Raw genomic sequence first — 23,091 nt, 5'->3', positions numbered from 1 at the left:
ATGTACTCCTGACAGTAAAGCAAGCCACTATACATCTATATAAAGGACCAGTCATGAAAAGGAAAAAAAATACTGTGATACTTTGAAGCTACCAGAATCTTGAAAAATGATACAAAAAGTGATACAGATTTTTGATCATACCACACCCAGCAGGCCAGCACTATGCTAAGCTAATGATCAAGTAATTTTAACTATAGAAGAAATTTTGAACTATTACATTTTTGTTCTATGGAACTATTTTCTATATTTTGCAGTACTGCATGAACAGATTATTGATAAACTGCTTTCTTCGACTTTTTCAGCAATGTTGGATGCACATTTTTACCAAGATTATTACAGTTCTGAGATTGCTTTATCCATGAAAGATTCATGATGATGCCACTGTTATGTTGTAATCTTTAAAGCAGCTCAAAAAAGTACTTTTATTTTGTTAGTGGGTTTGAGCCAGGTTTCTGCTTTTTAAGGAGAAGTGAAATTCATTGCACTGTTCTAAACCGTGTGAGCCTACAGAGAAAGCATTTTTATGCATCATAACCATATTCCCGACATGAAGACCGTTCCATAAGGTAGGCAACTTTAATTGTGCTAGGACATTTCTTTTTAGTTCACTTGTAGACAGCATCACATGTATCCTTCACAGAAAACATAGTCCCAGAATGCATTGCGATAAATATACTTATTACATGTGTTGTGTAAAATGGACTATTTTACTTTGTGTGTGTGTGTGTGATGAGAATTATGCTCGTAGTATCTCATTGTTGAGATAGACAGTAGAGCGTTGGCGCTTGCAACGCCAAGGTCATGGGTTCGGTTCCCAGGGAAAGCAAGAACTTAAATGTGTACCTTAAAATGCAATGTAAGTCGCTTTGGATAAAAGTGTCTGCCAAATGTAAAATGTGATGTAAATGTTACTTTAGCAACATGCTAATGTTAGCAGCTACCTTTGTCGGCAGCAAGACAGTTCACTTGGTTTTGGAACAGAACTTTTGTCACTGGCATGTTGGGTAGTGTGTGTTTGTAAATGTCCGTGTATGGGAGGGTGTTGTTCCTGTGTGTCCAGGTTATGAGTAGGGCCTCAGATAACCACAAGGACCTCTAAAAGGGTAATACCTCACCCGAGGCAGATAACAGAACAATAGCTGGGGGCGGTTTATCATTCTTAGTGAGCAGAAGGTGGGGGGCGGTGTTAACACTCCAATGTCATTTGTTTCCCAGCCTTGTGTTTCAGGGGCTGCTTCTAGCCGTCACATTAAAAAGAGACTATTTGTCTTATTGTGTTGGCTAATGTGTTTTTCTTTCTTTCTTGAATTTGGGTTCACTGAGATTTGGGTGTTGTCTGAAGCTCTGTGTGATGGTGGTTGGGTTTGCAGTGTGTTGTGGTTTAAGAGCTGAGGTTTTGCCTCTCATGCCTGGGTGAAGCGTAACACCCTCTTGCAGCTTGCAGGTGGGCAATGTGCTTCGCGGCCAGCCGCAAGATTCCACTAAGTGGCATACATATGCTGGCATCTGAACCTCTTTTATTCCCGGTGTAATCGATAAGAACGGGTGGGAAATTAACGGATGGGAAAATTCCCTAACCGTGACATGCATAGTGAGCAAGAAATTCCTCTCTCTGATTTTTTTTTATAGAAAACAATGACATCCTGTGCAGTACAAAGCATTTCTGATTCATCATTTTCAACCCATTCTTTTTGATACTTTTAATCTCTAGTCATTCTTGAATTTGCAATAAATCATCTATGTTAGTCACCAAGATAACGAAACCTTTGCGACATATTTAAATCCTCAAAATTCCACAACAATGTACAATATACCACAAAGATTTGATTGTTTTTGTTTGCTAGGCCTTATAGACGCATGCATGTGATCCGTGAACGTTGCCACGCCTCAGGCTATTCCAATTGTTGAGTCCTGAAAACAGATGCAAATAATGGATTTCCTGTTATTCATTAGCTGCAGTTAAATTTGTACTGAAGGTTTTTTATGGAAGGACCCGGAAGGGGGTGACCATTATGAATGTAGGCTAGCTAATGTGCTCCTAATAGTTATTACGGTCACTGTTTTTTTTTGTTAAAAGCCCCAGGTGATCTGGGTCATGCATCCTGATACTAAGAGGGTTTGTTCGTGCACGTGATCAGTGAAATACAAAGATCATTGTGGATGGTAATTGAACATCCCGCACTTTCAGAAATGCCTTGTTGCTAACTCTCTCACTTTTTCTTTTTCCACAGTGGCCAGTGCCATGAAACTGAATCCACAGCAAGCCCCATTATATGTAAGTATTGCAATATTTGTTTGTTTCATTCAGTACCGCACTTTTCATGCTAAAACCCTCTTTGAGAGGTTACATCTACTTTATATACATCTTTTGGGGTTTTTTTGTGAAAAGTATGCCATCCTGTCCTAGTCCCTAGTTGATTGAAACTTCTAATGTGAACTTGTTGCTCCAAGGCCTGCTCACATTCTTCCTGTTGGGCTGAATCAGCGTATTTTGGTCTTGATCAGGGGAAAGGGTGCTGGGTAATTTTTTTTTTTTTTTTTTTTTGCTGACCTTTTTTAATTAGATTTGCTTAAGCCATAAAGAAGCCCACATGTCAGCAGGATGTCTGACTGAAGACACCACAATGCTTTCAGGTCAATGGTGAGGACCGGATCAGTTCACCACAACAAACCACACTACTTGAGCAAACTAGGCCTTGTAGAATACTCTAGTTGTCGTGCGCTCATGGTAATGTCAACATCCTGCCATGGATGTGACTTTGTTGATTGGTTATATAATTAAACAGGCACACAGGGTCTAAAATTGGCACACCTGCCAAATGAAAGTTCTCCTGCTATAACAGACAAACTCAATGACAGTTTATTTTGCAATTTTTAGATAAGCTTTTCCCCATAGGCAATGAAATTATTTAGCGTTTTCCTTTAAGTCAATGGTTTGAATGTAAAAAAATACTTAACATTTTTTCTTTAGAACTTTTTTTTATATTGTCATTTTTTAATGTAACAGTACAGTTACTCTTATACATCCTTTGTCATGAACTATAAACCATGTCACAAATACTGCTTTATCTGAAGCACACAGCTGTGGCTCGTGCATTTGCTGTTTGTGTATTAGTATGTGTGTGGTTAAAGCTGCACATGTGGGTTTTCCATGTTTAGCAGTTGCAGGCGGCTGGTTTGATGAAGCATTGTACTGTTTCTTCTCAGGACGTCTTGATTAACTCGCGGAAGTCACAGACGTCCCCAGTTTCTTATTTTAATGTAGATTTTAAGCTGGAAAATAAGATCAAATGAAAACAAAAGTGTAGATAGGCCTAGATAGATCAATTACTGTTCAAATTCAGTGTAAGGAAATGATTGTGTAGGGGAAATGGCTTTTAATCTCTGCCTCCCCACTTTTTTCTCATTCTTTTCTGCACACATTTTTATTCCTCTCAAATGTACATTATTATCAGGGCTTGATATTAAAGGGATACTTTACTGTTTTTTCATATTAAACTATGTTATTCCCTTAACTAAGACGAGTTGATACATACCTCTCTCGTCTCAGTGCGTGCACTAAATCCCTCTGTCTTGCGGCGAAACTTTGTTAGCCCAGTTCATTTAATATGGGCCAAGCAGAGAAGCTACCAAACACCTCCACGTTTTCCCTATTTAAATACAGTTACTCGCGAAGTGTAACTCGACCTAGAACGGTGACACAAAACAAAACGTTGCGCTTTTCTAAGCGTGTAAAATGGATAACTATTTTGTATGGCGGAATACCATAGCAAGTGCTTGTAAGCACTTCGACTTGGTGCAGTAATATCTTCACTCGTGGAAAAATCCTCTCACCGGCCCCCGCTCCCTCTAGTGAAGATATTACTGCGCCAAGTCGAAGTGCTTACAAGCACTTGCTATGGTATTCCGCCATACAAAATAGTTATCCATTTTACACGCTTAGAAAAGTGCAACGTTTTGTTTTGTGTCACCGTCCTAGGTCGAGTTACACTTCGCGAGTAACTGTATTTAAATAGGGAAAACGTGGAGGTGTTTGGTAGCTTCTCTGCTTGGCCCATATTAAATGAACTGGGCTAACGAAGTTTCGCCGCAAGACAGAGGGATTTAGTGCACGCACTGAGACGAGAGAGGTATGTATCAACTCGTCTTAGTTAAGGGAATAACATAGTTTAATATGAAAAAACGGTAAAGTATCCCTTTAAGACCCAACAAGTGCAGGTGGATTTCAGCAGTGGCGTGTAGCGCAGTCACTCCTACTAGCCAATTTGGCAGAATTTTATATATTATACATATATTTTTCAATTTTAGTCTTCTATAAAGGGATCTGAAAAAATAAACTAAGTGCTATGTAGTGTTGTCAAAAGTATTGATTTTTCAATATCGATACTGAAATATCTGAAACTCTTCCAATACTAATTTTCCGCAAAATATATACACGATACCAGCTGTGCTTTCTCGCTCTCTCCAATCTCATGTGACACGCCTCACTCACTCATATTTAATTTGCTCTGGGTGAATATTCCTTCCTTGTGTGGAATTCATATTGCGCATAATTTGACTCAATCCCGCAGATTTTGTGCTCACAACCAAGTGCGGGCACATAAAGCCGCCTCTCAGTACTAAACAGAGTTATTTTTCTTATTGCACTTAACAGTCAAATACACACAAAATAATGTCAAAATACTGGTCTTGGCGAGTATTCACTTAAACAGTTAGTTGTGTTTTAAGTGAACGTAAAAAGTTGAGAAAGAAAAAGCATGTGTAACAGTATAATGGATCTGTGTGTCAGGTTTTAGATATACCTAATATACCTGCTGCCAAATTAAGATAAAAACATTTTTTTTTACATTTTTATTGACAAGCTTCTAAGTTTTAGCTACATGACCTAGCTGACAAATAACCGAACAATACCTAGCATAACCGAACAAACAAAAGCTAGCCTTATTTTATAGCGATTTTCTTTAGAAACTTTCTAAGTTTTCGATAACAGTGTCTTGAAGAAGGTCAGAGCTTTTTGATTATAAGTTAGCAGATGTAGGGGACCGCTACTTTCATGGCTGTTGTAGAAGCTAATGGGAAGGAGCGTTCTCTGTTCAACATATGACCCAGGCTAATTTGCTCTCCTTAATTATAAACAGAGCAATGGTGGTTTTGGGTTTCCAAAGAAGCAAAGACATGTCATGAAACGTAAGCTGCACTTTGAAGTTTGCTTTTGCACTAAGTCTTGGTTTAAACTTGTTCTGCTAAATTTGAGCTAAATGCAAGTAGCTAAAAGATACACGGTGGTCTCTCACTCCCACAGTTCTCTCAGACGAAGCAGCTTACCGAGTGTTGTTTTAAGCACAGGGCGAAAAGGCCAGGCTCTCCTCCTTTGGCACATTGACTTGCGAGATCCTGAAATAGACCAACGAACAACCGAAGCATCAAAAGTATTTTGAGAACCCCCATGAGCCCTGCTTCAGGTGCCAGAAATGCTTCCTGAAAAGACTGATCCGATATTCGGCTCAGCCAAAAGATTCTGAGGAAAATTTGATGTTTTGCTTAGGAAATCTACCAAGGATTAACACGCTTCAGTCTTAAAATATCTCCAGGGCTGCATGCAGCATTGATGATTTGAAGGATTTAAAAAAAACAACCATGAATCTCTAAAACCAAAATTCTGTGTTTGTGTACTTGTTAAGAGATCAAGTAAACACAAAGATAAAGGATCACACAAAGACCGGTGTCATCAAATCTGAATCTCCATGTCTTATGGACACAGTTGACACAGTCACCAGGGTGGTCTTTGTTTCATTTGTTTATGCTCTCGCCTTTGGCACTTTTCCTGGTCCAGCACCTGCTATCCATATTGGGCCTCCATGGTCTAAAAGTGGCCTGTTACTGACTTGTACATATAAGCATTAAAAATAAAAGATATTTACAACCAAAGAATGTTTCTGGTTTCTAAAATGTAGATAGCTTCCATCAGTAAAATATTTCTAGAGCACCATGTTCTGCGTCATAAACAAAGTGCGGTCAGATTCCTACACCTTATACGTGTCGCTCAGATCAAAGGGTCACCATAACTGGTTCTCATGCAAGTCAGTCATATGACCTGACCATATAAAGCCCTTCCCACACCCTGGAATGCAACCAATAGGGATGCAAGTTTGGTTGCATTGATTCAAGAGTTATTGTGATATAATTTGTGGTCTTAATGTGTAGCCTTGCTTTACATCTTCACCTGCTTCTCTAGTTACCACAGCATCAGTAATAGGACATTTGGTGTGTATTAACAATTTTACAATTTTGTTAATGTTAGTCAATATTAATAATAGCTTACCACAAACAAATCCAAAATTAAAATTCTTTGTGTACTTTTTAACTATAGGCATATCAGCTGCGATTTTGCAGACTTAGAATGCATAGGAGTTAATCTCACAAAAAGGATTCAGCCGTGTCTCCGATTTACTCCATGGCTGTGATCATCGTCGGCCAAAAAAAGCAGCTGACTGGCATTTGGCATGGGCACCATGTGGCTTTTGCAGCCTGGCCAATGAAAACATCTCTCGCTAGGATGTCCCGCTGCTTGCGTCACGCTCTAAAGGTTCCGTGTGTCAGACAAAACTTTGTGGCCTAGCATAGTAGCTACAGTAGGTAAATGCAGTGTGGGAATGCTAGCTTGTTACTTTGGTTTTAGACCTGTCAAACTCATCATGTCTCTCTCTCTCTCATAATTTTTTTATCTTATGGTTGCTCCTCCTTTCGCTCTCACTCTCATATTCTCATTCACACACATCCAGTAAATAAGGGAAGATATATTAAGACAGAGGGCAAACTTTCTTGTCATGCCTGGCAATTTGTTGCTGATATCAAGTGTCAGGGGACTGTATTATGAACTACTAATAAAGCTAAATCTAGACAGACTGGGAGTGATATTCCAGCCCAAATGAACACTTTTATTTTGGTCCCTTTTCCCTCTCTTTTGTCTTTCTTTATTTTTACGAAATTATTTTGCAACATAACTTTTATATAATTTATATTATTTGTAAATAAATAATGAACATTCTGGCGATAACTTAAATTAAATAAATGGCTGCAGTTAAGTGATATTAGAAGGTTTTGTTTTGTTCTTTGTTTTGTTTTGTGTGGTTTGGTTTAGTTTGGTTTGGTTTGGTTTGGTTTGGTTCATGCACCTTCCAGCCAAAAACGAGATTTCATAACATGACCTACTATCTATGCAGGGCAAATATAACTATTGAAAGAACTTGAAAAGGTTGTCAATACCATATATTAGGCGTGACATTTAAAATGTCTCAAGAGAAAAAAAGGTGTCTTACAAACACACCCACAACGCATGCTGAACTTTTAACAGTAAAGCTATAATTATGAGGGTGGGGAAAGGCTGATGACTGTTTTTTTTCTCCCAGCATTTGTTGATATGTATATAGGCTGCCGCTCTGCCCCCGCTCACTTTGTAATGAAACGCGTCTCTCTTAATGGACAGGTGTTGATTCTTCCCTGTTGTTTGAGGATCGTCTAATGATGATAATAGGAGTCGATGCAATGTGTTATGTAATTTTCTGCACCCACAGGCGATTAAAAACTCAGCACTGCTTTAGTCTTTTGAGAGAACATGAGAAGAACTTGCATTTTAGTCTTTGATTGTCAATTTAAAATGCACTTTTGTCTTTGAAACATTTGGATTGTTTTTCGGTCTAATAGTTACTGATAGGGCTAAATTCCTTTCAGTATTTAAGAATATTGCTTAAAATGCTGTATATAATCTGTTTTCTCTCTCTTATTCAGGGCGAGTGTCTGTTGACGGTCCAGCTCTGTGAGGAAGAGTGTGTCGAGGATGAAGATGATGTAGAGTTTTACCTGCTATTCGCCGGCACCACCCAGAGGCACATCTCCAGCACTTCAAAAATCAGCCATGTCACGCTGCAAGCCGTGTGCCCAGGTTAGTGTTCACAATTCCAACGCTCACAAAACACATTCCACATTCACTCCGTGTCTACGTACAATATTTTATCAATGCTTAATGATTGTTAGCTTCTTCCCGGAATCAGACGCCCATTACCTGCTGAGATTGACTAATTTACATTCCAGTCATGCCGGACCTGGTCCAGGCTTTGCTGGGCACGTCGTTGCCTTGTCCAATTATTCACCCTCAAAATTGTCCCAGTTACCACAGGGCGACCTGCAACGAGCACATGCTTGAGCTGATCTAAATATCCCAGTGCTGCTTCTGAAGATTCATGTAGTGTGTATATAAACAAGTAGTAGCTATTAATGAGCTGACACATTCTTGCTTAATGTAGGAATATGTCGAAAGAGGTGGGAGAAAATATAACAAGGATCTATTAACATATGGTATACGCACTTTTTTTTATTATTGGTATGAAAATAGACATCAATTTGATGGAGGGAACCGCTAAACAGAACTGGAATTATTGGATTGAGTATGTAACTCCAGATATTTATAGTTTACCAAATATTGGCTGAAATATAGTAGTAGGCACTTCTTTTGAATGAATAATTACTTTGCGACAGTTAAAATGTACAATCTATATAGTATAAATTTGTAAGTATGATTGCAATCCGTTCTGTGATTCATCATGTTGTCATTGTCATGTGACCTACCAGCGTCAGTTGCGTCACTTCACTCTCATTCACAAATCTTCTCCAGTGGCCTAATGGGATAGCAAAATGCCCCCTGTATGTGCACTTTAGAATCTCGCTGGAAGTAATAGGTCATCCTGTTACTTTTTGCCTAATGTTTTATTAATATGGCCTGAATAATTCAGACATATAACTCTTTTTCACCCTCTTTGTAGTGTACTGTATGTATATTTTTGTTTGTCCTTTTTATAAAAATTTTATGAAAAATAAGAAATTAGGGATGATGGTCATGTAGGAACCAGTAAGCATCTTTCTAGCAACCACCAACCACAACCATCCATTAATAGGCACAATGTTTTATTGTAATTAACTGATGACTGAATTATCTTGTAACCAATTACGTTATTGAGACATTTTTACTTTTCGGGGAACTGGTAGCATTGCGATCTTATCTCATTGTTAAGAGAAATAAAAACACAATAGCCCTCCATATGTAATTTAGCCAGGATTGAAAGTCAAAAGGGAATGCATTTCAGCCACGGCTCCCAAGTAGTTCCACAGAGGATCGCAGCAGATATGGTGTCATGGAATCCAGCGCAGACGTTTGGCACCAGTTTTGTAATCACTACTCCGTCTGAGCACTTGAAAGCTTTTCAGCAATGCATTAAGAGTGCATGAAGAATGGCCCTACTATCGTCCGCCTCAGGTGCACTGGAGTTGGTCTGCCAGGATACACTTTCAACCCTCTCTCTCTGCTGGAGGTCCATACTTTTGGTTGATTCCAAACATTTGACAGCTAAGAGATCTTTATCGGCAAGAATGGCTCAAATGCTTTGAACCCAGATGGATGTCCCACTGAGATGTTTTGGTCAAACAAATGTGGTGCTGGTGAGTGTGAACAGGGTTTTTTTGGCAGTGACAGAAATGACGCTCGCACATAAACACTGCCCTTGCGACGCGTGTTGTTACAGTGACATCTCATAACTGTCGTGAAACAAGACAGGCCTCCTGGCAGCCTTCATAGTGAAGTTTTAATTGTTTATGAATGTTGCTTTTATAGTATGTCACCTCTGACTGTTTCCCTCTTGGAAATGGAAATGAGCAGTGTTAATGCAGGAACATTTCTCAGTAATTATATCCATCTCCGCTCAACCATAGGCACTCAGTCTCCTTTTCGTCTGTTGATATGTGGCTGCCAAAATATTAAGCAAGATCTCTTTTTTTAAATCAGTCTGAAGATGATTTACAGGAGACCTCCCTGTCTGATACAAGATAAATAGCTGTTTGAATTTTGTCAGGAGTTAGTTTAGTCATAATTGATTTATTGTTGACAAAGTCATGGAGATGTTAGTGGGTGGTATAAATATTTTTCATAGTCTGTAAACTGCACCAAGAATATTTTAACTGGAATTAAAATTTTCATACATTTTAAAAGTGCGTCACAGTTTGAGTTGTGGCCTAGCAGGGTCATTGAGTCGTAGAGCTCGTTCTAGCAACACAAGTTCAAATCCGGCTTGTATTGCTCCCTAATTCTCCATCCATCCATCCCATCACTTCCATCCCATCACTTCCATCCATTCATTAATCCATCCCATCACTTCCATCCATCCATCCCATCCATCCCATCACTTCCAACCATGTTTTACTATTCAAATTAAGTTTAACCTGTATAATATATTTCTGTTTAATGTTGGTCTTTTTCTCTCATAATAGCTCATGATCGCAGCGAAACCGTGCGGGTCACGCTGTGCCAGGCCAGACCTGGGGGCTCAGTGGACCCCGTGGCTGAGGAACGCTTCCAGTTTGTGCAGGACCTCGCCCTGGACATGGCCCAGTTCCTGGTGAACGCGGTTGGAAAGACTGAGGGAGCGTTACTTCTGGACGAGTGTCAGATCCCCCTGAAGGAGTGTGAAAGGTTGGATGATACTCTGGCTCTTGCTCTTAGACATCTGCCTCTACCGGTAGGCTGGAGCGTGCTGGGCACACACTTGGACACGGGCACTTGCACAGGCTTGGAAATCGGTGAGTAAAACATAGAGAGCTGGAAGCAGCGTCCTAACTGTCATGAAACCACTATTGGTCATTGTTTTGGTATGCTCTGCATAGGTAGCAGCACATTTATGGCATGGAAGACTCGACTCACAATTGATTCCAATAGAGATAGGCATTAGCATGTTGCAAAGCTTATTGCTTTTCGACATTGAATGCAATACAAGTTTATTTAAAATCAACAATTTTCTCAACTCTTTTGCTGTCCTGGTTTAATTTTCTCACCAAGCTAGTCACATTGCATTCTGGGATTGTCTTCTCTGCATAGGATGCATCATGCATGCTGCCTTAAATTATGTTTCAATCAGCTCCCTAGTTCAGTAATTAGGGCACTGATCAGTAAATCAGCCATTTTAAGGGCTGTCTCAGTTGCAAAATCCTTCCAGTGCACTGAAACATTCGCTCCCTAAAAAGTCCCATGCACTGTGAAAATCAGGGAGCATCAATGCTCACCATGTTCCCTTCTGAAACACGAAACCTAAATCATGCGAGCCATCTCAATACACATGATATAGATGTAAAAAAATAAATAAATAAAATAAAAGTGTCTTGAAAATTACTGCTTATGACTTGAACTTCTTTTGCAACCAGTGAGAGGTTGGAAAATACTTTTCCAGTATTCCAGTGTTGTTAAACTCTGTATAGTGAAGTTACGATGCTTAGACCATGGGCACTGTGCCTTTATGGAAGGCCTTCAGTACAGCCATAACCAGTTTTATTTATTTATTTATTTAATTAATTAATTTTTTAAGTTATGGGTTGGTTCAGAATGTTAGTCCATTTTAGCCTTATTTTCCTCCTACTTGTACTCATATCAAGTCAGGAACGCTAAGTCAGATAATCTAAAAGCAAACATTCCCGCCCTAATAAAGTGCTCTTTTTGGCACGGAGCATTTACACAGCCTATTAAGTCAGGCTGTGGACTCATTTCGGGGCTGACAGAAGATGCATGTGATAAATGGCAGGAACTCTGGTTGTCACTGACTTAGATTTGTGTTTCATGTGGATTTGGCAGAAAAGTTCTTGTTAAATGAGCTTCCTCTGTTCTTCCTGCTCTCTGGTACACATCATTTGTGAATGGTATTCAGCCAGTGGATCTGTAAACCTCTCAAAGAACTGGCCCATGGTTCCACTGACTTAAAATCCAACTATTACTAACCTACACACAAGCAAACATTGCGCATCACAGTCTCTGATTATATACACAATGTTCAAAAGTTGGGGATCAGTGGGATTTTTCTTTCTTCAGAATTTAATACTTATATTCAGATGCAGGGATGCATTAAAATAATCAAGTGAGATTTAAAAATCTTTTTATCAAAAAAATCTGGAAAAAGTACCACATTTTTCTTGAGCGTAAAATCAGCATAATAGAATGATTTCTAATCATGTGAAAACTGAAGTAATGGTAGCTTTTGCAATCACATTAATTAATTACATTTTAAAATGTATTATAATAGAATAAAATAATAATAAAAAAAAATATTTCACAAAATGATTGCTCTTTTTTTATGCTGCTCCCCCTACAGACTATAAGTAACAACTACATGTCAACTAACTCTCATTAGAGTAGTTGTAGACTCTCTGCTTAATATCGGCTAACACTTAATTTATTTATTTTGATGCTCCCCCTACAAACATTCAACTGACTATAAGTAACTTTGAAACTACGTCAACTTATTCTACTAACCCAAACCTAACAGTCTACAACAGCCTACTATTACTCTGAGAGTTATTTGACATGCAAAGTCACTTATAGTTTGTCTAATGTCTAAAGTGGACCATTAAAATAAAATGTAACCATGTTTTTTTTACTATGTTTATGATTAAATAAATGCAGCCTTGGTGAAAGCTTATCAGCTTGAACCTTTTGAGCGGTTTGTTTGTGTCACTGGCTGTCAACCATACAGGAACTAAAAGGGGAAATGAAAATAAACTTTCTGTATGATTATGATAATCAACCTAAACAAAGCTAAACAAAAGATTGAAAAGATATCAGACGGATGGTTAAAGCTGATGCACTCATAAACTACCAAACGCCTTAGGAAGCCACTGTTCCCTGTCCAGATATAGTGGAAGTTTTTGTGCATGGCCACGTATTCTCCTTAGCGATGATCCACTGGGTAGAAATATGAGCCTGTGTATATTAAGTGTGCTTGAATGAGTGTGTGAATCCGGCCGATGCGTGGATACAAACAATTGCACAGCGAGGAATCATTCATCAGGGCAGCTGACGCGACAGCAGATTCCCGGCTCTCATGTGACTCCAGCTTGTCCTCTAAATTAGGCACAGTCTGGTTCCATGTAGGAGGTGTTAGTGTGGGTGTGGTGAGACCTGGACAGTAGGCAGCTGGAGATAAGGGCCAACAAAGGCTAAACAGGCTCTGTTATGTCATAATAAGCACAAGCTTATCTTTTATAAACAGCCTTGGTCTTAAATAACTCATTCAATAAAACATCTGAAAGCTCCAGCACATATTCATGCGAAGTTTAGCTCACTGAGCGAAAAGGGAGAAGACAATAGCAGAGTTTATGTGTTGGCAACATTTTGTCTTTCCTGCATATTGCTGTGGACATTAGTTTTAGCGTTTTCTTTAGATATTGTTTTCTCGATGGTCATTTATGCCGTATTAAACGAATGAACGTTTCAGAAAAAACGAATTCCTGGAGTTGACCTGTCTGTTTAGGGAGACGGCGAGCTGTGTAATGACTCCCCGAGCTCATTTGTTGCAGCTGGCGCTGGGCACCTGGACCGGCCCTGAAACCAGAGCTACCCATGGGCATCTTGCCCAGTGCATCAGTGGGCATGTACTGGCAGCAGTCTTCCTTAAGTGAAATTAAGCATGTTATATAAAACATAAAAACCCAGTAAGCTAATAAAGACTGTTTCCACTGTGTAAGATACCAACTGGGAATTTGCTGGTATTCGGACACGTTGCATGGCACATATTAGATGATATTTATGGAAAATGAGACTTGGATTCTCCCTTAAAGGGATAGTTCACTCAATTCATTGGCATTGTTCATGTTGTTCCAAACCCGCATGACTTTCTTTCTTCGGTGGAACACAATAGAAGATATTCAAGATGCTTTTCTTTATACAAAGTAAGTCAGGGCAAACCAAAACAACACTGGACTCCGTTGACTTTCATTGTATTTACAAAAAACACTTTACAAAATATAATCTTTGGGGTTCCGCAGAAGAAATAAATGCAAATCGGTTTGGAACGACATGAGGGTGCATATATGATGACAGAATTTTGGGTGGGCGTAAATTTTTCAATGGTCATTAGATTTTGACTGGAATTTGAATTCTATATACTTTAACAGTGCTTCATGGTCTTTTGGGGGCCTGAAAACTGGTTTCAAAGTGCAATTTTTTGAAAACGAGACCGTTCTCGTCTCCGTGTAAACTACAAAAACGCGAATTTGTGAAAACGGTGATGTCATGCGCATGCATATAACGTGTTTAGTCTGTAGGTGCATAGTGGTTCTTCACAGTGACATCGCCAACTATTGAATACAGCGTTTTTAGTCATTTTGCGGATCCGTGTGAACGAGGATCATTTTGACAGCGTTGTCATCTGTACTGGAAAAAATGCAAAGTAAAAACTCTTCCGTTTTTAGTACATTGTTGTCATGTAAATGTACCTAGTGCTCATGCTAGCAACGCAAGGTCATGCTTGTTCGTTTGTGAAAATCACAAAGAATTTTTTTTATTTTTTTTTTATTTTTTATATATAAAGAGTGTTTTCACTGTGTAAGATAGACGAGAAATACAATTCATATGGGTCTGGAATGACTTGAGGGTGAGTAAATGATTTCTCTTTAAGACGGGGAAGTTAAACTTCTATTGCATTTCATTTTCATTTCCAAAAAGTGTTTTGAGTCTTGGGGACGACAATATTAACGTAGCACTAGGATACAAGTTAGTTGACACCAGTATTTTCAAAATAATGTCATGTCCACTCTTGTGTCTCCAATCAGACTGTGAAGTGATCCTGATCTGCTGTTCTTTCCAGTGCCACATTACACTTCACCACAGCTTCTTTTTTTTCTTTTTTTTTTTTTGGTGCTCGGGGCTTCAAATTAGTTGTTGGATCCTCAGTGGGCCGATTAAACGAGGGCAGTCTCATTCTCAGCCTCTCATTAACCAGCAAGAACAATCCTTCCTCTGTCTCTGTTATTTCACAGAGAGCCTCATTCAAGCTTCCTGAACTTTTTAAAACGGCACTCTGTAATCTGTCTTTATGATAAACGCCTTCAAATACGATTGCTTATTTCACTCAGGACCCCTCTCTGGCGGGTTTTTCTGTCCTTATTGTAAATGATCTATTAAAATGATGTTTGCACAAGTTTGTCAGGAGATTCTGTTGACAGAGGTCGAGGGAATTGTGGGGGTGGGTCTTGTTTGAGGGCTTTGCCAGCTTCTCATTGGTTCTGAAGTTGCAAGGGGTGGGGCTTAAAGCTTTGAAGGCCCCATGAAGCAGTGAGTGTGGCGCTTTCTTGAAGCAGAAATATCAGAAATATGCATTAGATAATAGTGTGTTGTTTAAAGGACAGGGAAGGAGATTGAGTTGATTGAAGACTTTGTTTTCTTCTCCTGTAGAACCTGGGCCACAAGACACACTTTTGCACTTTGCTGCAAAGCGCGGACTACGCAAGGTAGCACTCTTTCTCCTCCAGCAACCCGGAGGAAGAGAGGCTCTCCGACTTCCCAACAAACAGGGTCGTACGCCGGCCAGGGTCGCACAGAAGAAAGGCCACTCACAGCTCCAGAAACTGCTGACAGAGTAAGTGTGCAAGAAATTTATATCCTTAACCAGTATTTTTAGCTCATTATACTATTTTTTTTTACTTCAAGGCCCCCCTCCATTGTCAAAGACAATATTCGAAGGCTTCAAAAAAGATATTCCTAATATAGCTGCTCATTTTTAAATGTATTATTCACAGGAATGGCAATGTAATAAAATCATTAAACAATTAATATAATTAAATTCCATAATCCCAATAACTAAATGTTCTTCATGGTTACTTGTATTATTATTTTTTCATTATCTTGTCATTTGTCATCATTCATTTACATGACTTTTGACTGAAGTTTGAAATTACAGGGAATTAAATTTTTTTTTAAATTTATTATTGTACTCGATAAAATATTATAGAGCTTGACAGTATGTATATTATATTGTTAAAAATACCCCCCCCCCCCCCAAAAGTACTGTATGCATATACTGTGTGTGTGTGTATAAATTATTATTAGCAATATTATATACATACTGTCAAGCTCTATAATATTTTATCAAGTAGAATAATAAATTGGAAATAATTAAAATAATTCCCTGTAATTACACATTTCAGTCAAAAGTCATGTAAATTAATAAAAAAATAAATAAAAAAAAAGATTATAATACAAGTAAACATGAAGAACATTTAGTATATATATATATATATATATATATATACAAGAAGAAAAAGATCATATCTTTTTACATTTTAATGCTGTTAAATGCAAGCAGCTGAGTTTATCAAACAGAACATAGTGTTTAGTGGATGTTGTGACCTTTGAAATGCCTTAAATAAATACAGCTTTATCGTATTTGTCACTCTCAAATATAAAAAGTTGAGTCATAAGGGTGAAGTTTGTAAGTTGCTAAAATAACTGTTTTTCAAATAGGTGTCCCAAACACACTCCCAATCTTATATTGGTCAGAAAAACTGACCCGTTGAGCTGGTTTGGTTTCTCAAACAGACAAAAAGAGCAATGTTGAACGGAGTCTTAATAGATTTCTATTATTAAAGCAATGACTTCATCATGAAAATGAGGTGAGATTTAGTGTTGTGTTCTGAAGAAAGGAGGATGTTGAAATGTAGGGGAGATAAGAGCAAAGCACAAGGACAGGCCATGTGGCTCTGAGCTCTTTGTAAACAGTTAAAGCCACATAAGCTTTTTCAATCTTTTTAAAGCAAGCCTATGCAAATTACAACAGAAACTGGGTTTAAACCAACAAGATCCTGTCTGCAGATTTACTCAGTAAAGTAGCATTACCTGTGTGTGTAACAGAGACGTTTACTCAGATCATCTTCCCTCAGCCACTGCTCTTCACAGTCTGTGGCTAGCAAGCCTGTGTGGTACCGGTTCGTTACAGTATGTTCCCCTACTTGACTATTCTGAAACAGGGCGCAGGAGAGACCAGACTCAGAGCTAGCGTGCGATCTGTGCTCCCTGGATTCAAGAGTCTGTTATAGGAGGCTGTTAAGTGCTCTGGTTTAGTGCCTCATTTAAAGCAAGTGTACTGAACCACAGTGCACCCTTAGACATTGCCTCAAATCTTTCCATCAAAGATCATGGTATTTCGTTGGTGGTTTCTCTAAGATGTTTTGACGTGCTTTTCTCATAGCTTTCCTTGAAGTCTGAATTGTAAACTTAATCATGTTATTATATATATAGGGTAATGTGTGGGTAACTTAAAAACAATGTGGATTTACTTATTTTTTCAATTGTAACACTTGAACTGATATAAGTGTTGCATGTACAGGATGATGATGAATTAGACAATGTGTTATTATGGGAAATAAATAGAAACATTAGCAAATGTTGTTGTTACAGCACAAATTGTAAAATATTTAAAGGGGTAAGTTAGGGTAACTTACTGGGGTCAAACTTACAACAACAAAAAAACTATTTTACTCCACAAAGCTAAAAACATTAATGTGTTCACAAATCCCTCATTAATAAATAAATACAAAAACGTATATATTCATTTTTATATATGATATTCAACATAATACAATGTCATAGATCACTATTTTTCAGAGGTACAAACAATCATTTTCCCCTGGGGACATCTTACCCTATGTTACCTTTAATATATTTTTATACACATTGTGATCTTTTAAAATACATTGTAGTACTTACCTGTTTATGATTGCACCTTTTAAAGAGTACAAGGTATAATGCATGATCAGCTCTCAATTTCATGCATTATCATATTTTATAAAAGTCAAATAATGTATGTATAGTAACTTCGGTTATAGTAATTTTGAGTGTGCAATTGATTCAGAAGTGTATAATATGGCATTTTGAATACTTTAAAATTCATAATTTTTTTCATTATATATCTAAATATTATCTCATGATGTTACCAATTTAACTGAATCGATTAGTCTATAAATACAACATAATGACTTAGTGATAGAAGGGAAACAGCACTTATACATGGCAATTCATTCAGCTCTCCAGTGCTTAAGGGTTCAGTCTTTCATAACATCTGCCATTTGGCTAAGGCTCAGACTGCCTAAAATATTCCTCTCAGGTCCGCAAGACCTTAAGAGCTTCTCCTTTTCACTCTGCACTCTTTAGTTTCCTGTAAGTGATGTCACAGGGTTGCTATGGGTACCCTTTTGGACCTTAGATACAGAGTAGATGAAAACAGTTCCTGTTGTTACCCATGTGTCAGGGCCCTGGGGACAATCTGAGCCACTCGCACACACAAAAACACAAACAATTGCACATTTTCTCTTTTGAAAGCTTGTAGCTTTGTGGGCCTTCTTTTCCTTGTCAATAAGAGACTGACAGATATGTAAAGAGACACGTAAGATTCAGCTGTGTACCCACCTTAAATCTATTTACAGCTTGTTTGACATGTTGAAACTGCCACCAGGAATTTCACTTTTTTCAACGTAATTATGCTGTTTTTCCTCTCCCCATGCAAAAAAGAAAAAGCAGAACAGGTTTTTACACTAGTGAGATTGAGTTTGTTTTTTCATATCTTTGTCTAAAGAAACAATTAAATTCTTGTTGTCCGAGCTCACTGCAGCATTGACACATGTAAACCTGTTTCAAGTTCAATGTTTAAACGAGTGATTTTTCACACTTGACATTCTGTGTTCAATGGGTAACCACAATCAGTATTGTGTATTACTTCCCATCCTCTGTAGGTGTGCTGGGTGTGGCCTTTGCTGATTCGATGCCTCGAAACTGGGTGTACTCAAGTTTGCTATGTTTGTGTTGGGCAGGGTTGACAACTTGCCTGAGTTGGAGACAAAAACGTCCAAGTGGTGTTACCCAGAAGGCAGAGTTCTGCAACACCACCCCAAGCTAAACACTTACACCCTGACGCTGGAGGATGTGCCAGGGCGTCTCCCACCTAGCCTTCAATGCGATGTGGAGGAACTCCAACGCCTCATTCAGTCACATCAGAAGGTGAGTCAGAGATTTGAGAGTTCTCCGTGGCAGTAGGTGTGTCTTATTTCCTTGCTCTGCCACTTTAAGATCACAGTGATATTTCCAGCTGGGTACGATCAGCAGGGTTTGTTTGCTTTTGTGCTAAAACTCTGCAGGAGGTTGCTATCTGTGACTAAAGGAAGTGACTAAATGCAGATCACAGACTAAACCGTCTCTCTCGCTCTCTGTGCAGGCACCCTAGCTCGCTTTCTCTGGATGAATGTTTAATGTCAGTTTTAATGAGGACTGTATAAGGCATTCTGCTTTATTTAATATCTATTTTTGAACTTTGTTTATTCAGGAAGATCCTCTGACACAGCATAAGCCAGGACTGCTGATTCTTAACAGAGACTCAAGTGATAGCACAGAGACTGCTGACTCACTGGAGCCTGAGCATCAGGAACCCAACTCTGAACAAGAAGAAACCTGCCAATCACTTTTGAACAGCTCTGCCATTGAGGATGGATTTTGTCTTCGTCAAAATGGCATAGGAGATCATGTCCAATCACAGGACTTGGAGGTGGAGCCTGAACTGCCAGCTGTAGGGGATACTGGGAAGGCTTCAGATAAGGCTGACTGTTCGCAGCGGCGGGTAGAAAACGATTCTGTGACTTTCAGTGCCCCTTCCTGTGGAAATCAGCGGGAGGAAGCTGATATAGAGCTCTGCGTAATCAGTGCCAAGCAGGGGGCTGCTTCACAGCCTGATAAAGGGAACCAAGAAGAACAGGAGACTTGCCAGAGGAGTTCAGAGACTGAAACAGACTATAACGCTCAATCTGGCAACCTTGAGTCCCAAGTCATGGGCCACGCACAATCTCAGGGTCTCCTCCCCACGGAAATTAGTCAGCCTTTACAAAGAGAAGACGAGAGCGAGGGGAGTACAGACCTTAGTTGGCGAGGGGACTTACCAGAGGAAAGGGAAGGGGAGACGAGTAGCAGCCAGGAAATAGGCTTAAACTCTTCAGCACTTTCTTCCCGTGATCCAGAGGAAAACGGTCAGCGCGACGACGAGATTGAATCCAAGCTACCTACAGAATGCTCAATGAGAACAGATGAAGCTAAACTGGCTTTAATCCAGGTAAATTCAGAGGTTACCTTGTCTGTACGAAACGATGAAACTGTTATTTCTGATGGTGTTGACAAGCCGCATGGTACCCTAGAGACAGAGACAGGAAATCTCAGCGAACACACCAAAGGCAACAGTGAGTCAGTTTCTGGTTTGGTTGCGGATGACGTTAGCATAAAGCAGAACTCTGTATTTAACATTTTAGAGGGAGATTTGGTATCGTTAAGTCTTCGGCCAAACATGGCACCAGGACCGGTGCATAAAGTTCGACGAGGACTCTCGCCCGTTCCTGAGACTTCCTCCTATGAAGGTCCAGCTGTGGATCCCTTGTCTGAGACTACAGAAAGTTTTCAACAGCCACATCAAGTCATACAATCTTCAGAAAATGCATCAGACTGTCAGGACATTTTGCTAAATGACTCAGCTTCTGACATTAATGCAATAGCAGGGGTTTCCGTTGGCATCACTGCGGAGGTTTCATCTTGCCAGATTGAAGGGTCTCTACCTGATGGAAGCAAAGAGGAGGTAGCCCCTAATAAGACTATACTAGACCCTAAAGAGCTCATTGGAGATCCGGAATCAATTGAGGACATTGTTGTCTCAAAGTCAGATGACAAATCAAAACCTTGTGATGAACCTTCTCTGCCAGTTGATTCCGAAGTCTTTATTGGAAGTGATTTACAACAGGATGTGTCTACAATAGTGTCTTCTGAACATTCTGGAGGTGATATAATTGTAGGAACAGTGTTCGGAGAAGAGGCATCTAAAACATTTGTTCAGCCAGACTCTATGTCCAAACTGGTGGAGCAAATTCCTGAGGAATATTCTGCACTTGCCATGAAAGAAAATCAAATTTGTGAGTCAGGGGAATCATCGGTTCTAGTGCCCGCTTTGCAAGGGGAACCAGGATTTAAGGATGTTGCTCCAGAGGAACCTCTACAGGAAAGGGAAATTTACTCTATTTCACAGGAAACACTCAGCGATCTCTCTGATCCATCGGAAATCACACACAATGATTGTGCTGAATCCAAAGCACAGTTCCAGGTCCCAGAATCCTCCAAGGAGTGTGCATACACACCATCAGAACCTACTGTTGAATGTGTGAATGGCCTAGACCCGTCTTGTGCCTCCCTCCAAACAGAAAGCAAAGACAGCAGATCTTCTGAGAGCCCCTTCACTGATAGAGTAAAGATCTCTGCTGTAATTCCCGATGGGGATGAATGTGTTGACATGACTACAGAAATGAGTGAGACTACTGTCTCTGGGGACAGCCCGTCCTCTCCCATGGACACCACTAGTGGTTCTGCTCTGGAGAGTTCCTCTATGTCCGACCCACTCAATGCCTCATCTTCAACAGCTGAGCTTACTTCCCCTTTGGATATTAATAGTGGATTGCACCAGGATTTGGAACACACTTCCCCAGTGGATTTAGACAATAATTTGTCTGAGGAACTGCAGCATTCAGACACACCTGACAGCCTGAATGGATTACATCAAGATACTGTTGATAGTTTGATGAAGCACAATGAAACCCTTCAGCAGCATGCTGAGGAACTGTATGTGGAACAAATGACAGGTAATGCATTTTTATTTATCACTCTGCTGATGCTGGTATAGATTGTCTTTGTCTTTATTTTAGGGTGTCTGATGCTATTAACTCACTTTTTTTACCATCATCCTATGTAACGGTTGTTTGGATTGATCTGGAATTTCTTGCTGCTGCTAAATGAAGTTTGTTTTTCATGCCACTCTAATCAAATTGTTCACAGCTTAAGCTAGTTTAGCTCATTTGTGCTATTTTGAAGCTAATTTAATTTTATCTTCACTGGATTCCAACACACTTTTGTGTGTGCATGTGAACACAATGGTGTTTGCCTTTAAGATTATTTTGTATTATGTGTATGTATATGGTTTTGATCTATCAGTGGTTTAGGTTTCCATCCGGAAGGGAAAACCCTTCCTTGTCATTCAGGTAAGCGTGTTAATAGGGAGTGTTTGCAAAAAACAATGTGTATTTGCAGCACAATGTATCCTGGCAACCGGGTGATGTCATCGGTCTCATATCATAGAATGAAAACAGTTGAAAGATTGTCTTGTGAACTTTTTTCACAAAGTAGACGCCCAGCTCTTTTCCACATAGATGAGAATTCAGCATTGTTCTACTAATAGCTCCTTACTCTGTGTTATTTATATCACACTCATGGAGCTGCTGATCTCAGTTGTAAAGGAGGAATAAGTCACTTCCTTTCATCAAATGCTATATTGCTGTAATAATGTATCTGAGTGGTCAGTTTAATGGTCTTATCATGATTTGTTCATTTCTAAGTAAACAAATAAACCTGCAATACGCCACTGAAATGTTCAGTCCTCTGACATGAATCAGCAGCTGAGTTAATGAATGACTTATTGATTTTTGGAAGTTTCAGTTAAAAGTCACGTATGTGAATTTCCCTGAAACTGTGGGTCTTATTCATATGAAACATTTTGTTTTTTAAATACATGAAAAACTAGTCCAATCACCTACAGCAAGTTTCTCAAAATGGCAATGCAATCACTTTTAAAACTTAAAATACAAGTTCTTCATCCTTCTCTCAGTTCCATATTATTGTTATTATTATTAATGTCTTTTGCCTTGATTCCGCCTCACAGATGACGGCACTTTAGCAGAGGATGCGGTGGACGGACACCAAGACTCCTTAGCAGACATAGCGAATTCCGAAGTGGTGAGTATTCTTTGGCTATAATCCTCAACCTGCAATCCAGTAAATAAATCAGTAACATTTAGACCTCTCGATATGACTCACTCAACATTTACTTCCAGCCACCCTGAATTCTCAGTAGCTAAGAAGTTAGGTAGTAGTTTCCCGAAAGGCTCCACTGTCCAGAAATTGAGGGATGTATTTAACCTGACCTTCTGTTGTAAATCTGATTTCTACGCCTGGTTGCTGAAAGGCTTCTGACGCAGCTCTGAGTTGGAACTGCTGAACTGTCCCTCATAAGGTCAAACTGGCAGATATGGGAATGCTGCCACCCTGCAGCTCACACTGTCGTTGTGTGTGCGTGCTGTTCTTTTCTCATGGAGGAAAGATGACATCACCCAGAGGCCTGAACACTTTTTTTCCCAGTTGTGTGTCAGAGGGATGAT

The 23,091-nt window shown here is 39.3% G+C and overlaps 1 protein-coding gene across 6 annotated transcripts in view; it reads left to right on the top strand.

The window, feature by feature from the left end:
* akap13 (A-kinase anchoring protein 13) overlaps window positions 1-23,091 on the top strand; it is a 95,075-nt gene that overhangs the window by 20,963 nt on the left and 51,021 nt on the right. For 5 of the 6 annotated variants that reach the window (XM_082160182.1, XM_082160179.1, XM_082160181.1 and 2 more), the window contains exons 2-8: window positions 2,232-2,275; window positions 7,789-7,942; window positions 10,318-10,626; window positions 15,263-15,446; window positions 18,673-18,859; window positions 19,182-21,522; window positions 22,596-22,669. In XM_082160182.1, the coding sequence (XP_082016308.1) occupies window positions 2,243-2,275; window positions 7,789-7,942; window positions 10,318-10,626; window positions 15,263-15,446; window positions 18,673-18,859; window positions 19,182-21,522; window positions 22,596-22,669 (3,282 nt within the window). In that variant the 5' untranslated portion in view covers window positions 2,232-2,242. Of the gene's footprint in view, window positions 1-469; window positions 567-2,231; window positions 2,276-7,788; window positions 7,943-10,317; window positions 10,627-15,262; window positions 15,447-18,672; window positions 18,860-19,181; window positions 21,523-22,595; window positions 22,670-23,091 lie in introns of those variants that run through there. The other variant, XM_082160178.1, reaches the window with a different exon arrangement.

This window comes from Leuciscus leuciscus (genome assembly GCF_965113295.1).
Source record: "Leuciscus leuciscus genome assembly, chromosome: 25".
Lineage (NCBI taxonomy): Eukaryota > Metazoa > Chordata > Actinopteri > Cypriniformes > Leuciscidae > Leuciscus > Leuciscus leuciscus.
The sequence above is the reverse complement of the archived record's forward strand: the minus strand, read 5'-3'. Positions and strand labels throughout refer to the sequence as shown.